At 40.0% G+C, this 18,386-nt stretch overlaps 1 protein-coding gene across 4 annotated transcripts in view; it reads left to right on the top strand.

Moving 5' to 3' along the window:
- Positions 1-10,927, top strand: part of LOC110683081 (protein FAR1-RELATED SEQUENCE 5-like) — a 29,641-nt gene extending 18,714 nt beyond the window's left edge. Inside the window, exons 1-4 of one of the 4 annotated variants that reach the window (XM_021859427.1) lie at positions 7,083-8,250; positions 8,766-9,557; positions 9,849-10,282; positions 10,457-10,927. In XM_021859427.1, the coding sequence (XP_021715119.1) occupies positions 7,183-8,250; positions 8,766-9,131 (1,434 nt within the window). In that variant the 5' untranslated portion in view covers positions 7,083-7,182 and the 3' untranslated portion in view covers positions 9,132-9,557; positions 9,849-10,282; positions 10,457-10,927. Of the gene's footprint in view, positions 1-7,082; positions 8,251-8,765; positions 9,558-9,848 lie in introns of those variants that run through there. The other 3 variants (XM_021859429.1, XM_021859428.1, XM_021859426.1) reach the window with 3 other exon arrangements.
- The last annotated feature ends 7,459 nt before the right edge of the window (positions 10,928-18,386 follow it).

Raw genomic sequence — 18,386 nt, 5'->3', positions numbered from 1 at the left:
TACTCGAGCTTCATAAACTTCAGAAGCATACAAGTAACGGAGGTTGAAATAGTCAAAGTCAGAGTCCGGATGGATGAGGTCCCAAGCCAGCTTCATGCGCTCCTCGCAGTCGGCTTCATTCTCTGTAATCAGGCGGCTGAGTTCCTCGTTCAGCTCCTTTTTGTGGGCCGCCTGAATATTAGTGAGTTGGACAGTCAGCTCGCTGTTCTTCTGGCGGAGGTTGGCATTTTCCTTGTCAGCTCCTTCCAGAGCTCTGAGATCAGCCTGGAGGTCCTTGACCTTGAGCTCAAGTTCATCAACTTTCTTCTTGGCCTCATCCCCAGCCAGCACAGCCTCTTTCAGTAATTCCTCCTGTTGCAACTCTCTCTCTTTAGTTGCCAAATCATATTTAATACTGTGAAATTGACTAACGTCAATTAGGTCAAAGGCACGCTTCTGAGCGTCTCTTACCTCCTCTTGCTTTTTACGCAAGGGGACTCGGAGCCCGTCCACTCTCAGCATCACCTATGGTACCAACCGGAAAAGGAGTTAGAACTAATGATGATAATTACTACTCATCCGGCAAAAGCAGAGCTTGAGACAAGCATAGGGCATTCGGGTTATTTACCTCAGCAAGAAGAGAGTTGATGCGATCCAGGTTAACCTGGTGTACAGCCGGCACCGCCTCCTTTTCAGAACGGGTCAGAGTCTTGACCATTCTCTTGGCGTATTGGTTGTAGTCGGGCCGGCTGGTAGAGTCATCTGCAAAGGAAGGGTTATCTGTCAGATACTGGGCATAGGCGCCGCCTATATTCATGCGGCTGCCAGAGGAGCCCCCAGACTGGCTTGCTTGAGTTTTGACTCTCATATGCCCAAGCGGCCAGGGGGGGTCAAAGGCAGAGGTTTTACCTTGTTCAGGCTGTGGGGTGCCATCCCCCCAGCCGCATCTGAGCCAGATCCACTCCGGGTCTGGCCCGCCGAAGCACTCGGCGTTAGCTGCAGGCTCTTCCCTGCAGTGGTTGGCCTGGCAGGGTCAGACGTCCTCTTTGCAGGACTAGCTGCAAAAGGTGGACCCGGCAGCCATGGAGCTTTTGAAGCCGGCTGGGGTATCACACCAGCCGGTCTTTTGTGCATGCTTGCTAGTGATTTTGGCATGCCTTGGGTTCCACCCTGAAAATAGTCAAAACAAAGCAATCAGTTAGAAACAAAGGCAGATCATATGTCATCCGGTAAGAATTGGAAGAGGTTTTACTCCATTCTTGGCGGCCAGTGCCGCCTTCTTCTCTTCGATTTGCTTCTTTCTCAGCTCAATAGCTGAAAAGACAGGGTGTCTTTTCAGGAGGCACCATTCTTTTAGCTTTACCTGCAAAAAAGGGAAATTCGAGTTAGAGCGTGTACGCATAATCAGGCGTCAGAATACCGGATGGGTTAATGAACCTACTCTTTTTAAACATTGAACTTAGATTGCAAAGGGACAAGAAGGACTCGTCCCTGAACCATTCCGGGAGGGGTACCCAGAACTTTGGGATGATGATTTCACTACCGTCCTCCATCAGATGGGTCGTTTTGAGGAAGAGACCCGTCTCCAATATTTGGTCCCAGGCCTCAGACGGCACTTTCGGGAGCGCGCATTTTTTGCCCAGCAATGCCGGGTGCTTATTATACCGCCGCAGCCGGTGATTTAGGGAAGTGGAAGGAGAAGAGACGACATAAAATTTGCTCTTCCAGTTGGTCCACTTTGATGGCTTCTCCAAAGTCATCATGTATTCTTGGTTGGTGGTAAGGGTGTACCAGGCATTCCACCCACCCGGAGCCCGGCTGAGGTAATGCATGTGTGCAAAAGCCTCCCAACTGGGGTTCACCTCCTGCAGCTCACATGCGGCAATGTACCCCAAAATATTGACCCAAGAGTTAGGAGTCAATTGCCATACGCCCAAGTCATACCCCAGCAATATGTCCTTGATGCAGGGGTGAAGGGGGAACCGGAGGCCTGCTTTGAATGCCGCCTCATAACAGCGAAAAAATCATCGGCATGGTCCAAGTCGTCCGTCCATACGACGGCTGCATTAACAGGCGGGACTCTTATTTCCCAGTCCTTCCCAACTGGTTTCCTTTTAAAAAGAAAGGCAGGAAGGGTTGCAGTAAGGGTGACCACGTCTCTTGCAGACATGGTCATGTCAGTCGGATCTCCCTTAGCCGGCCATTTGTAGGCCTCTTCAACAATAGGCTCAGCCTCCTGTGCAGGGGCTTCAGATTCGGACCCAGACCCTTCTCCAGCAGATTCATCGCCGGATCCTTCGGCATTAGAATCAGAGTCTTCTAATATGCTGTCACCCGGTGTGCTCGGACCACTCGGGGAATCTTGACGAGTCCCCAGGGTTTCTTCCAAAGGAATTTCACCAGACGGTCCTGCCGTCTGGTCCTCGTTTCTGGGATCAGCCGGATCTTCGGCTGCGTCGTCGGACTTGAAAACCAGGTCAACTGCCGTCCATCTTATCCGAGCCATTCTGTCCTGCACATGAACAGAGACGGTCGGATTCGAGGTAGGTGAAGGTTCGCCCAAATACCCCCAGACGGCAGTCCCAGTCCTAGACTCAGCCGTGCCTGGTGACCGCCTGACAGCAGCCGTAGGCTGTGCCGAGTGTATAATTGAAGGGTCCATATCCTATCTATGCAACCGGAAAATTAACAAAAAGAATTGAAAAAGGGTGTAGACGGTACCTTTGGAGGTTGGAATTTGCTGAGATGGTGGCTTGAAACCTACACAGGCGGAAATCTCCGAATGTGTTTGAAGCTGATGAAGAAAAATAGATCAGACATGTTTAATTGGAAGCTCATTTAAAAGCCCCCCAAGCGGTGGAGTCCCGGATGGGGGCAATTTGAAACAAAGTTTGAGCGAAGGAATCTCAAACGACCCCCATACGGGTACAAGCCGGATGGGGGCTATTTGTATGTTTGAGAAAAAGCTAAAGGCTGCTCAAACAACCCCCATACGGTTAGACGCCGGATGGGGGCAATTTAAACAACGTTTGAGAAAAAGCCAAGGCTACTCAAACGACCCCCATACGGTTAAAAGCCGGATGGGGGCAATTTGAAACAAAGTTTGAGCCAAGGAATCTCAAACGACCCCCATACGGGTAAAAGCCGGATGGGGGCTATTTGTATGTTTGAGAAAAAGCCGAGGCTGCTCAAACGACCCCCATACGGTTAAAAGCCGGATGGGGGCAATTTGAAACAGTTTTGAGCCAAGGCTGCTCAAACGACCCCCGTACGGTTAAAAGCCGGATGGGGGCTATTTGTATGTTTGAGAAAAAGCCGAGGCTGCTCAAACGACCCCCATACGGTTAAAAGCCGGATGGGGGCAATTTGAAACAGTTTTGAGCCAAGGCTGCTTAAACGACCCCCATACGGTTAAAAGCCGGATGGGGGCTATTTGTATGTTTGAGAAAAAGCTAAAGGCTGCTCAAACAACCCCCATACGGTTAGACGCCGGATGGGGGCAATTTGAACAACGTTTGAGAAAAAGCCAAGGCTGCTCAAACGACCCCCATACGGTTAAAAGCCGGATGGGGGCAATTTGAAACAAAGTGTGAGCCAAGGAAGCTCAAACGACCCCCATACGGGTAAAAGCCGGATGGGGGCTATTTGTATGTTTGAGAAAAAGCCAGGGCTGCTCAAACGACCCCCATACGGTTAAATGCCGGATGGGGGCAATTTGAATGATGTTTGAGAAAAAGCCAAGGCTGCTCAAACTACCCCCATACGGTTAAATGCCGGATGGGGGCAATTTGAATGATGTTTGAGAAAAAGCCAAGGCTGCTCAAACTACCCCCATACGGTTAAATGCCGGATGGGGGCAATTTGAAAGATGTTTGAAAGCAAAGGTTGATCAAACCACCCCCATACGGCTAAAGGCCGGATGGGGTTACTTATGACTAGTTTGAATAAAAACAAAGTTGGCTCAAAGGGGTCCCATGCGGCACAATGCCGGATGGGTGTATATTAAACATCCCAGACGGCAAAACGCCGGATGAGGGGGATTTTTGGATTTGCCCCAAGCCAGCCCCATGCGGCAAAATGACGGATGAGGGCATTTTACAACTGGGGAAATATTTCAAAAACCTCACACGGGAAATCCCGGATGAGGTAGGGGTAATTCAGAAATTTTTGGACAAAATATACCCAGGCGGCAAAATGCCGAGTGAGATCCTTAATCTAGGGGCAAAAAGACGGTACCTTACTAAATCCGCACTCAGCCGGAAGGCAGATGTCAAGTACTTGCGAAAACCGGATGCTCGAAAGTCTTGAAAGAAGCAGCCGGTATCAGAGCTTCTCAGGAAATTTTTGAAAATAAAAAGTGCGGAGGAAAGAGGTAGCCACCCTACTTATAGAAAGAGGCAGAAGGCGAACAGTCACCTTCTGCACGAAAATTTGAAATTCAAAAAAAAAAAAAAAAAAAAAAAAAGGAGGGGGGAAGCAGACGAACCGTCACTTACCCCATGCACCCTATGTCACAGATGACACGTGAGCTTGCCACATCTCACCTGTGAGGGGCAGATGTTTAGGGTGAAAATACCCTAAGACACGTGGCCCAATAAAGGCTTGACACGTGTCAATCTTTCAACGGTCTGCAAAGGCCCAATCCCTTTGCGACACGTGTCCCTTATACCCTAATTGAGGTACAGTTCTCCCTTACTATAAATAGTAAGGGTAGACCTCATTTATGAGGAGGATACATTAATTGCAACCACACAAAAAACAAACAAAGCCCAAACCTACTGAAACGCTCTCGAACCGAGAAGCTTTTACTGTTCTTATTCCACTTCGAAAAGATACTAACTTAATCTTCGGAGGCGGAACTCCCACCCCCATCCGGAGTCTCCGTTACTTGTGCAGGTACAGGCGTAAGAAGGAAGTCTGCTAGGTGCAGGTACAGGCGTAAGAAGGAAGTCTGCTAGGAAATTGTAACTCTCCCGAAGGACATAAAAGACCCCCAAACAAAGTGGGCAGACTCCGGTGGATCAATTGGAAGAGTGGTTGAAGGAGAGAGATGAGATGTTGGATGAATTGAGAGTAAATTTGTTGAAAGCCAAGCAAGTCATGAAAGAGTATGCGGATAAGAAGCGGCGTGATGAGCAATTCGAGATAGTTGAGGACGTGTTCTTGAAGCTCCAGCCGTACCGTTAGAAATCTCTCGCCAACCGCCCTAATGAGAAGCTAGAGGCACGCTTCTATGGTCTTTTTCGCGTGATTGGAAGGGTTGGCAAGGTGGCATACTGCTTGGATCTTCCCCTCACTTGCAAGATCCACTCGGTTTTCCACATTTTGCAACTCAAGCGTGCCATTGGGTCGCCTCCGGTGAACCCAACGATCCCGGCTCAATTCACGGCTGAGATGGAGTTGTTGGTGGAACCCGAAGAGGTGTTGGAAGTTCGGCAGTTAGCAGCGGGGCATGGGACTAAGGTTGAAGTGTTGATGAAGTGGCTGCCACACTTCGAAGCAACTTTGGAGGACGGCGCCACCATCGCCGAGCGTTTTTCGACCTTCCACCTTGAGGATAAGGTGAATCTCGAGGCGGCGGGTAATGTAATGGACTCACAATTGGGCCAACCCATTAAGGTTTACACCTGTCGGCCCAAGGTGGGTCAAATTCACAAAGTGGGTCAGCAAAACAAATTCAACGTTAAAGTGAGGGAAACAGGGGAAGCACGGGGAGGAACAAGGGAAGCAGTAGCTTTTGTCAAAGAAGTCAATTTAGGAAAGAAGACTCAAGACAAGCAAGAAAAAGAGAAGTCACCACTTTAGAAACCATGGCTGGATGATTGTTGTTCCCAAGTCTTAGAGTCAACCTTAATTAGTTTTAGGGCATGTTAGTAGCTTGAGTATATAAAGCACATTATGTATTGTTAGCCATCTATCTAGAAATTGAGTGAACTCCATTAGAGATTAGTAGCCTAAAGCTACCTTGAGATTGATAGCCTAAAGCTATTATTTATCCTTGTAATCTTTCGTTAATTTCGAATTAATTAATAAGTACTCAAGCTTGCCTTAATCCTGTGTTTAAGTGAGCGTAATTGTTGTGCAAAGGTCGGGTTCTGACATATTTCCCCTTACTCCTCTTTTATACACAGTATGACTTAATTATATTTTGATATCCTCTCTTTGGGTTTTCACTTTCCATTACCCTTTTTTTTTCTCACTATGTTTTTTCTCGTTTTTTGTTCACTTCCATTTTATCACTTTCCTTTCTTTGTTTCTTTTTTTGCGAATGGTTCCTTATGACGATTTATGTTAGCCAGCCCCAAATTATACTAAGGCTTTGTTTTTGTTGTTGATGTTGTTTTAGTGGAAGTGAATGAGAAAATATAGTGGGACTAGAGGGGTTTTGCTGATTAAGAGTGAATTAAAAAAATTAGTGGATGATAGACCCCACCCAAATGAGGAATGATGCTTTTATTTATGGACAAGAATTTGGGAGAAGTAGGGCTTTATTTATGGATGTAAGGATTATATCACTTTTGTTATTAGATACTTAGAGATTAGAATTTTACCTTTTGTACTTCATATTTTAAGGTCATTTTTATATGTCATGTCAATAATGAAATTTTATTAATGATTTGAATATTCTTAATAGGCACTTATAAATTTAATTCTCTAGTCACATTAAATATTAATGATGTCAATTGTTATGATTGCATTGGCACTTAAAATATTGTTTTTATTTTATCTTATAAATAAGAAAATTAATGTTATAGATATTTCCTCAATTCCATATCACTTTTAAGAGTTTTCAAATCTGCAATCGCTTTTGATATTTCTCATGTTATTTTTTATCTTTCCAGTGTTATCTTAAATACTTTAAATGTCATCTCTATGTTATACTTCCTCTATTCCACAAATATTGCAACAAGGATGAAATTACGCATCCTTAAGCACATTTTATATGCTAAATATCTATAATTATATAAGAGTAAAAATTATAAAAAGTTGATATTGTGAAAGTAATTTACGAGACAAATCTAACAAGACCCCACATGACTATATTTTACTTTTCTTATAAATCATAATATGTGGTCAAACAAGTATGATGAATAGTGTAAAAGTCCAGTTGTTGCAGTTGCAATATTACTAGAACGGAGGAAGTATATAACATTGTTACCACATAGGCTTTGGCGTCATCAAATTTAGGTTAATGATGCAAATATGTGTTTTAGATTCACACAAAGCTCAGTTTCACCTTTTACAGAAACCCAGCAAGAAGAAGATTACACATATGATAATGACCTGAGTATTGGTGAATGTTTGCTTGGACGTGAAGTTTTAGATCTCGATGATGCACTAAATCTATATAAGGCTCATGCAAGAGCTCTTGGGTTTAGTGTTAGGAAGGGGACATCAAGGAGAAGGTGCAGTAATAGTGTCATTTTTGAAAAGTACTTTGTTTGTTCAAAGGCTGGTTTAAGAAACAAAGGCAAAAAAGAAGTGCAAACGAAGAGCATTGTTGGGATTCCAACCACTGAAGGATCTGCTTCAACTACCAGTCAAAAGAAAAGGAAACTTAGAGTAGTCAATGAGACCCGCACAGATTGCAAAGCATATATACGGTTTAAGATGGATAAGGAAGGCAGATTTATTGTTGCTGATCATAACATAATCCATAACCATGACTTTGTAAAACAGGAAGAATGTCATTGTCTGAGGTCAAAATTATCTACCTCAAAATGTGTAGGCAAAGTTATTGAAACAATGGTGACTTCAGGTAGTAAGCAAATGGATTGCTGCAAATACTTGTGCATTGCAGATAAGGAGAAAGAACTTGATGGTCACACAAAGACGGATTATCTGAATATTGTTTCAAGGCTTAAGATAAAGAATTCAAAGGGTGGTGACATGCAAAATGTATTAGATGTCATGCAACGAAGGACAACTGATGATAATTCTTTTTTCTACAGGGTAAAAGTTAATGATGATAATCAAATTGTGAGCATATTTTGGCGTGATTCAATGATGTTGGAAGACTACATAGCATATGGGGATGCATTAATATTTGACACGACATATAGAATAAATAGATATAATTTGATATGTGCCCCATTTTTTGGAATAAACAACCATTGGAAAACCACGATGTTTGCTTGTGCCTTTATTTTTGATGAGAAGACGGAAATATTTGAGTGGCTTTTGGAAACCTTCAAGAATTCTATGAGTGGACTTGCACCAAAGTCCATATTCACCGACCAAAATTTAGAGTTGCCAAATGCAATTGCAAAGGTAATGAAATTAAACTCTCCTTTTCTAATATATATGTTTTTTTAAAATTTTGATTATGTCACTAAATTACTTAAATACGGCATATTAAGGACTATTCTATAATTATGTAGTTTTTGTTGCCTGGGTGCATTTATTTTCAGTTTTTAACAAATGATACCTATGTTTCATAATGTTCTTAACATATAATATTTGCACAAGTATCAAGTCAAATGAGAGATCGAGTGTATAAAAAGTAGGGTGGGTGTAGGTAAAACGTGAATTGAGTAAAAGACGGAGAGAGAGTGTAAAAATGTGAATAAGTAAGAGAAATGGAGTGGAAAGGTGTATTATTGTAAGGTAAGAAGGGTAAGGTAGTAAAAGGGGTTTACCATAAAAGAAATAAAGTAGATAAATAGTAAATGTTAATATCATTGTGAAACAGAGTTACGGAGGTAGTATGTATTATGATTATCTTCTAGCTTTGGAATATAAATTTTTCGGAAACTAATTTCAATTTTTTTTTTTTCCTTGTTTAGGTATTCCCAAATTCAAGACACCGTCTATGTATTTGGCACCTCCAAACAAATTTTATTTCTAATTTTGAAATGCTTGGAAGCAATCCTACTTTTAAGGACATCTTCAACAAGTGCTTGACTGGATGTGACAATGAAGAAGAGTTTTTGAGGTGCTGGACAGAGATGATCAGCACATATGACCTTGAAGAAAGTATTTGGTTTTCACAGCTATACAAATTGAGGGATAAGTGGTGTACAACTCTAAGCAAAGACTTCTTTTCAGCTCGAATTTTGTCTTCACAGAAAGTAGAAATGATAAACAGGGCTGTATCATTTGGAGCTAATCAGACAACAAGCTTATTTGAGTTTTACCAGAGGATACAGTGAAACATTGGCGTAACATTGAAGAAAGTGATAACTTTAAATGTACAACTGAAAGACATCCTGCAAGTGAATCGCGATGCAAGCTCTTAAAACACGCTGCTGAAGTATATACACTGGATTTATTTGATGACTTTCAAAAAGAGTTTGATATGGCAATGGGTAGTTACATTCGAGCAGTTGCAAATCAAGGATGTTTTAAGATTTATTAAGTTTCACTTTATGAGGACTTTACACAAAGTCACAAGGTTCAATATGATAATGAATTCCTTGAACTTTCTTGTACCTGCATGAGTTATCAAGAATGTGGCTTGCTGTGCTATCATATTTTGAGGGTTATGCACATGCACTGCATTTTCGAGATCCCAAAGAAATACATTATGAAGCGTTGGACTAAGTTAGCAAAGTCTGAGATTTGGACTAAACACAAAGGTAACAAATTTTTAACTTTGATCTATAAAACATAAATGCTTTAGAACAAATTGTTTTATATGTATATGATGCCCGTCTTTTTCCATGCTTTGTGTGTCACTTTCTATCTAGGACATAATTGATACTGTGTAACTTTACCATAGCTATATCACTTTTCAAAACAAACGGCCAACATAAATCTTTGTGAGCATAATGTCACTTCGAGACCAATTTTATTCTATTTAAGTTATTTGTAATTATATCGTGTAATCTTAATACGTATGACCATTTAACATTTTTCATTTCATAAAGATGATGATGCATCAACAGTCGAGGATAAGAAGGAGCTGCAAACACCGTGGCGTCACACAATGGCTCGTAGTTTCTATGATCTCCTGACCACATGCCAAGTTAACGAGCATGCTAAAAAATTATGTGAACAAGGGTTAAGTGATATGTGCAATGCTGTCAAACCAAAATTTTCCAACAAATGAAATCAACACTTCTGACGACTGCTAAGGCGAAGAGAATGCGGTATGTGGTAACTCTATAATCAACGAACTAAAATGTGAGTGATTGGTTACTGAGGTGGTGCAGGGAGTGGATGCAGCTGTATACATCAGTGACTTTGCTTGCTAAGCACTTAGATGCAGATGCATTTGTAACACAATTCAACAGCTGTAGATATGTTTGAAACTTGGAACGGTGCAGCATCTTGCTGAAATTTGCGGTCTGGTCTGAGCTAGGTAGACATTACTGGGCATTTGACAAATTCTGCTGCAGTTTATCTGTCCTCTCATCAGTGCCAAATTGAATACAATTTGCTGCACTAAGATTTGATTAGTGAGGGCCTGCTTTGTGTAACAACTTAATTTCTGCTTATGTTGGTATATTGAGATAGACCTTGACTGCTATTGCAGTTTGAAGATATTTCAGATGCTGGTTCTGGTTTCTGGATTTTGAAGAATATAGAAGATTTTGTGCAGCTGTACAGAGCCTTGCAATAGTATCAGTACATTGCTCTATATGATCAGTGACGAATGAACTGCCGGATTTCAGATTGCTAGCTGCAGCAGATTTTGGACTTGCCCTGCAGATAAGTTGTAAATCGAGTCCAAGTTTTCGTCTTAATCGTTGCTGTAATTATCTTTGAGAATTATGCTATAGCTTATTTTTGAGTACTGAGATAACCTTCATTGTGAATCATTATCGTACATAACTGTTAGATATGTTGTAAATACTAATTTGATCGTCGATATAATTTGTAAATGGAACTAGAATGTTTTACTCCGTGTTATGAAGTTAAAGAACTCTGCTACGGCTAACTTTAAAGAACTGTTGGTGTAGCAAGTGGATTTGACATCAAAACACAATCTAGATTTCTTTTAATATCTTTTTAGTATAGAACTTCTTTTTGGTATCGCTAAAGGCGATGTATTACAATCCCCTTTATGAATTGAAGGTATACTTTCTCGTCTTAAAATTACTCATTGCAGATTCAAGTGTAGCAAAATCATGTTGCAGTGACTCAAAAGTTGTGAAATCGTCGCCTATCAAAGGATTAAAAGCCACATACCGTCATGAGAAACTCATTTGATTTGATAAAAAAAACAAGTGCACTACTAAATCTTCTTTTTTTTTTTTTTTTTTTTTTTGAGGGGAAGTACACTACTAAATCTTTATAAAGCACGTTAAGTTTCAAAAATTTCTTATCACTTCAACTGTTGTAACATCATACTTTTTATTTATCTATGTTATGAAATTAATTACTCTCTCCGTTCCAAAATAATCGACATATTTTGTCTTTATTCGCTATTCATATTCTAACTATGAATATACATTTTTACTAATGTATTAATAACAATTATTATCATGTTAAATGTTTTAAAGATGTATTATTAACAATTATTATCATGTTAAATGTTTTAAAGTAAGAATTAATGTGAAGTTTTACAATATCAACATTTTAAATTTTTACTAATGTTTAATTATTTATATTAGGCAATTAGCACATGTGAAGTTTTCACAGTATCAATATTTTTCATGTTTACAATTTTTACTAATGTTTGGTTTGGAGGAATATATATTAGTACTTTTTACGGTAAAAAAGTTTGACTATGTTAGTTACGAAGTACTGCGTATTATGCAATAGAGGGGCACTATAGTCTATAAATAGTAAACTGATGATGCAAAAATCAATGGAATTACTTATCGTTGTTGAGTGGCATAAAAATAAGGACCATAAGAGTAGAGTTACAAATATATAATAAAAAATATGTAAATATTTTCATTTTATAAAGGTGTTGCATAATAGTTTTTTTTTTTAAAAACCGTAGCAAGTTAAAATTAATTAATGATAATCAGAGTACAGCAAGTTAAGTTCAAGAGGCAGAATAATGGGCAACCCTATTTGCCTCCCTTGGAATGTAGTTGAGTACATCCTTTGTTGAGCAGCAACTCCATGTCCTTGAGGATGGCAGCAAGCTCATGTGTACCATGCTTGCCAACATCCTCAATGGTACGCTCGAGAGACAACGCATCAGTTTCGATGATAACCTCCTTGAGGCACGCATCCACTGCCATCTGCATCCCTCCTTGAATTGCAATCAACTCGGCTTCTGCTGAGTTCCTAGCTGAAATTTGCCATGCTTTGCCAAAGAACCGCGATCCATCCAAAGTCCTAGCAACACTACCAGCCCCTGCTTTGTCGTTCCTTCTCCATGCCCCGGCCCATCAGTGTGGTCGCTGCCATCTAGTCTCACGGATAAGTCCCTTTGCCCTGAAACACATTAATAATTAATAGTAGCATCCAAGTCCAGCTTATATCTATTAAACAAGGAAATAGGGTGATAGACAGCAAGTTGGAAGACCGTATAGTTCCTAGCTTTCCAGATGTGCCATAAGGCAACAGAAAAAACGAACTTCCACGTAGTATTCATATTCATATTGTAATTGATCCATCCTTCCCAATTAATGTTGAAAAAGGTATTATAATTAAACTCCTTATCCATCTTATTTAAGTCAAAAATCCTAGACCACAACGTTCCAGAATTAATACAATCCCTAAATAAGTGCATATGATTCTCCTCATCAAGCTTACATCTAGTACACAAGGGGTCAAAATTATCAATTTTTAAGGCTAAGACAGTAGCAGTGGGTAAAATTTGATGACAAACATTCCAAACTAACGTTTTGTATTTGAAAGGGATCGGGATATGCCAAAGCTTCTTCCAATTAATAGAGGAAAAGTGGGGTGAGAAGAGAAATTACGCACAAAATTATTAGCACTTTGAGGGGCCGTTTGGTTGGGGTTAATAATCAAAGGGAATCGGAATGAACTGATATCATTCCCTTTGTTGTTGTTTGTTTGACACTTTTTTGATTCCCTTTACCCATTTTTATTTTTGAGTTCACCCATTTTTAGTCTACATTGATTCCCCACCCCCCCAGACTTTCCCATTCCCTTTCCCTAGCCACCATACCCACCACCATTGTACTTGCCGGAACTAGCCCAACCACCTCGCCACGGACCTAGTCCCCACCGCCGGACTCGCCGCACTTCCCCCACAACTCGCCGGAGCCCGCGCACCTCCCCCACCTCTCCCCTCGAAAACACCTCCCCTCCCCGGAAAAACTTCCACCACCAAGCAAAAACCCTAGAAAACACCATCCCTCCCCTTAAAAACGCCGGCCGACCTTCCCCCCACCCTCGAAACCCTAGCGGCTAGGGTTTCGAGGGCGGGGGAAGGTTGGCCGGCGTTTTTAAGGGGAGGGATGGTGTTTTCTAGGGTTTTTGCGTGGTGGTGGAAGTTTTTTCCGGGGAGGTTAGGGGCTGCGAGGGGTGGGGGAGGTGCGCCCAGGGCTGCCGATTTCCGTCGACGTTGTGGCTGGGCGATGGGGTGGCTCCTGGTGGCTGGAAAAGTGAAGAAAGGGGATGTGTGGTGGTGATGGTGATTCCCTTTGTTTATTGAAAACCAAACAACACAGTACTTGGAAAGGGTTTCATTCCATTCTCCTACATTCCCTTTGTTCATTCCATTCCGATTCCCCCGCGCGAACCAAACGGCCCCTGAATATTAAACTGACCATTGGTTTCAACTCCCCTACAAAGAGTGTCTTCAACCGAAGCTACACTTGGTAAGGGGATACTTTCAATGAGTCTGCAGAGGTGGGCGGTTCTAATGTGCTTAATTTTGTTGGTATTCCAACTTCCATTGTCAATTATGTAATTAACCCTCCAATGAGCAATAGAATCCAGAATGGGGGTATCGATCACCAAATAAATGGGTTTATCACCCACCCAATGATGGTACCAAAGGCAAATGTCTTTTCCGTTTCCAACCCTATAAGAAATACCTTTCATAAGCAACTTTTCCCCTTTTAGAATGTCCTTCCAAAGGGGAGAATCATAGGGACTAGGAATGCAATTTAAGAATGTGGAATTTTTGAAATATCTAGCATGAAGAATTTGTACTCAAAGCTAATTCGGCTCTTGGAGTATTCTCCACGCAAGCTTTGCCATAAAAGCAAGGTTCCAATTCTTAAGAATACGCATTCTTAGACCCCCCCCCCAAATCGGAAGGAAGACAAACCTTCTCCCAACTAGTTCTGGGAAGGTAATGGGATCTATCAACCCTATTCCAAAGGAAACGCTTCCAAATCATCAAGAATAGCACTAGGGAGTAAAGTAGTTTGCATAGCATAAAGGGGATAGGAGTTAAGAACGGACTTAATCAAGGTGCATCTTCCGGCCATGTTAAGAAGTTTAGCTTGCCAACCCTTAATTCTATTTTTAGTCTTATTAAGAAGATCAACATAATCGGCCTTCCTAAGTCTATTAGAGCTAATGTTCACCCCTAAATATTTACCAAAAGAAGGGGCACCCTTAATGTTAGAAGCATTAAGAATGGCAACCTTGAGAGACAAACACATCTTAGGAGGGAAAATTACTTTCGATTTAGCAGGACTAATAAAAAGACCCTATTTTGTACCAAACTCAAGGAGCATTTCCTTAATGATTTCCACATTATCCACTGAAGCCCTAGCAAAGAGAAACACATCATCGGCATAGAAAAGATGGGAAATACAAACCTCATTATCAATTTTGATAGGTTTCCAAACACCCTCACCCACTTTTTGCTCAATCATTAAGGAAAGTCTCTCTAAACTAAGATAAAAATATAAGAGGAGAGGGGGGTCACCTTGTCTAGTCCCCCTTGAAGGTGTAAAACTTTAATTTCAGTATTCCATAAAATTGAAATGGAAGGAGTAGTGATACAACTCAAGATGAGATTAACAAGAGAACTAGGGAAATTAGCCCAATCAAAGTTTCTCTAATGAAACCCCATTCCAAGCTATCATAGGCTTTAGAAATATCAATTTTGAAAGCCATAAGGTGTTTCTTACTCGATTTTTTTGAAAAGATGAGCAATCTCCTTAATGACTAACTATAGACACCTGAATGTGTCTCCCCAAAAACCAAACCCAGTGATGAGTACCTTTCACGTCTTTGATTATCGAGTTAGGTGAAGAGTTGAAGATTCTCGTGAATTTCCTAAGCCTGGACCATTTCTAACCTTTCTTTAAAAGTTTTTAATCCTAAAAATCATTTATTTTGTGTCTTTAGACCCAAAATAGTTCATTTCATGTCCTTAAAATAATCATTTTCATGTCCTTTTTGTAAAAAGGTCCAAACCAATTTATTTTAGTCCATATTCTTAGTCTAATAATTGTATAGTTAGATGCGGTTTGAAAAGAGCTTTCCAACGATATATTATAAGCCCAAATCCGAGTTATAACGAAGAAGGTATGACCAAAATACTAAACTGGGTCCATACCGAGCCTTATCTGCGGACCCAATGATCATGTGGAGAGTCCATTAATCTTAACTCTATTTCTAAAACCATTAGAATTTATCATAAGCTTCTAGAATTATCTAGAAGGTTATTTTGAGTCCTAAATCCCTTGGGATTGATTATTAGCTTCTACAATCCTCTAGAAGGTTCTAATTTATCTTCTTTTTGAAAAGATAAAGTTTAAGAATTTTATATCGGATAAAACATGTGATTTTATAGATTTAATTCTGATAAAATAAGGATACGTACGGATATTCGACTAACCCAATTTGATAGGAAGTCAGATTCCATACGAATCTTATCTTCCGAAAAGCATTGCGCAGCGATGAAAATATCGCACAGTGATGGATCCATCGTCACGCGATGAAAAGCGTTTTACTCCGAGTCGGATTCTGACTCTTTTTTCTGATCTTTTCCCTTGTTTTTTTCTTATAAATAGGGTTGTTTTCCTCCGTTTTCATTCACCAACAATCATCATCTCTCCCTCTCTAAGCTATAAGCTTCTCTCTCTCTTTCTAACCCTAGCCTAAACATATCACACCATACGTCCTTTGCGAGACTTGAATACTCTAAACCCTTCTCGTAGTTGCCTTCGACCTCGACGTGAAAGGTTGATATTTCTAAGGGTTTAGTCCCTAATCTCTATTTCAATTCTTATTTGATTTATTTGTTTGTTTATATATTTCTTGAAGTTACTAACGTGTTTATTGTTTTAATAGAAAGAGATACGAGACATCAAAGTGAGTAGATTTACTATTCCTTGCTTTTGATATAGAAATCATGTTAAGATGTTTATTTTAATTCCTAGTATCATGTTAGGATGTTTATTTTAATTCCTAGTATCATGTTAGGATGCTTAATTGATCTTTCTAATATTATCATGCTTGCTAGTATCCTGTTTAGGGCGTGAATTAATATTTCTAATATCATGCTTTCTAGTATCATGTTTAGGCTAAAACTTTGGTCTTTATTGTTTAGTGACATGCTAGGGTTTGTTATTAATCTTGTTAGTATAATGACTAAGATGTTTCTCATATTATCATGATGACTATTATTATGATGATTGTTGTGTCAATATTATGTTGCTTGATTATTCTTGATATTATTGTTATTGCTTGGTCACGCCCTATTCTGCAGGTTTAAAGGGAATTTGTACTTGAAATCACGCCTAATAAGATAATTAATAATTTGTTTTAGGCTTAATATGATTTTAATTCAAGTGATCACCAATGATAGATTTATTTGTGCATTAATAATCAACCAATAGATTAAACAGGTTTAGGGCTAAATTGTTGGATGTATGTTGATCGGAAAGCGCACATTAATATCATAAGAATAAAGTAGAGGCCTATTTAGGGTGGGTTCAATCTCTTTTAGGTTGGATTCGTACCATCATCCCCGAATATCCAGTCATGGTTCCGGACCACTATGGAGTTAGCGATCTCCGTGATCGTGAATGGGGTGTAACCTTCACCAATAGATCTTCCTTCCCGTGAACGGTCTACAAGTTCCTAAAACTTGTTGGCGACTCTTTTATCTCTAGCTTCCTTCCCTTTGGACGCCACCATGCTTAAGTGCATGATCATAGTGGGGCTCAAAGTTGATGTTTGAAATATTCCCTACACTAACACATTCTCATCGATAGATCTTCCTTCTATGAAACTTGATTGAACCGGGTTAAGTAACTCACCTAAGAGAGGCTTTATTCTATTAGCAACGATTTTAGTAATAATTTTATAAATAGTGTTACACAACCCTATAGGCGTAAAATCATTCATGGACTTTGGTTGCTCAATTTTAGGAATAAGACAAATATACCACTCATTAATGTAGGTTGGAATCTTCCCATTTCTAAAACAATCGGACACAAGATTAACAATAGAAGCTCCCACCACATCCCAATATTTTTGGAAGAATCTTGGTTGAATATCATCCGGTTCCGGGCTCTTCATTAGGGCCATCATATTTAAAGCACTTTTAATCCCTAAGCTGCTAACATTACTAGAAAGGAAAGTAGCATCGTCATCTTTAACCACTACATTTGGTGTAAAAGACACATTTCTAGGTTGACTAGGTTGTTTAGACGCAAAGATAGTCTTATAATGGTTGATACACATTAACTTAAGAATATTTTGATCATTAACCCAACCTCCTGATTTGTCTTGTAAGCACGTGATTTTATTCCTACTACTTTTAATCTTAGCCAAAATATGAAAATATTTGGTGTTCCAATCCCCGTATTTTCTCCAATCTACTCCGGCCTTTTGGGCCCAAGTAATTCTTTCCATTTTTAGGACATCATTAAGCTATTTTAATAACATTTTTTTCAAGATTAATTAGGAAGGATGATTACCTAGTACTGAGTACCTTTTGAATACCAAGGATCTTAGCAGTTAATCTATTCTTACTCTGGATAGTTTCGTTAAACACAAGTTTATTCCAAACTTTAACCTCGGCCGTGAAACAATTTTTGGAATCATAAAAATTATTACCCTTCCCCCAAGACAGATTAAAAAAATTATCAAAATTAGGGTTTTCTAGCCAAGCAACTTTACACTGAAAGGGATAATTACCACTAGCAATTACCACACCAGTATCAATCATAATGGGATAATGATAAGAGTACGTTCTATCTAAATGAAATACATGAGTTTGTGGGTGTACTTTCATCCATTCTGCATTAGCGAGAGCTCTATCAAGTCTTTCTCTTATTAGTTCCGTACCATCTCTACCATTGTTCCAAGTATACGCTGGTCCATTGTAATTAAGATCAATTAGGCCCTCGGCATCAGTCCATTCTGAGAAAGATTTTCCTTGTGAGTTTGTAACAGGTCTTCCACCCATCTTCTCACCCTGGGATACAAATTCGTTCATATCCCCCATTACAAGCCACGGTGTGGAAGCTGGTGGAGAATTAGCACCCAAGTTACCCCACTATTCCTCTTTTTTTTTTTTTTTTTTTCTCGAGTAGTGGATGGTGCATGAATTCCATTAA

Source organism: Chenopodium quinoa, unplaced genomic scaffold, assembly GCF_001683475.1.
Source record: "Chenopodium quinoa cultivar QQ74 unplaced genomic scaffold, ASM168347v1, whole genome shotgun sequence".
NCBI lineage: Eukaryota > Viridiplantae > Streptophyta > Magnoliopsida > Caryophyllales > Amaranthaceae > Chenopodium > Chenopodium quinoa.
The sequence above is the reverse complement of the archived record's forward strand: the minus strand, read 5'-3'. Positions and strand labels throughout refer to the sequence as shown.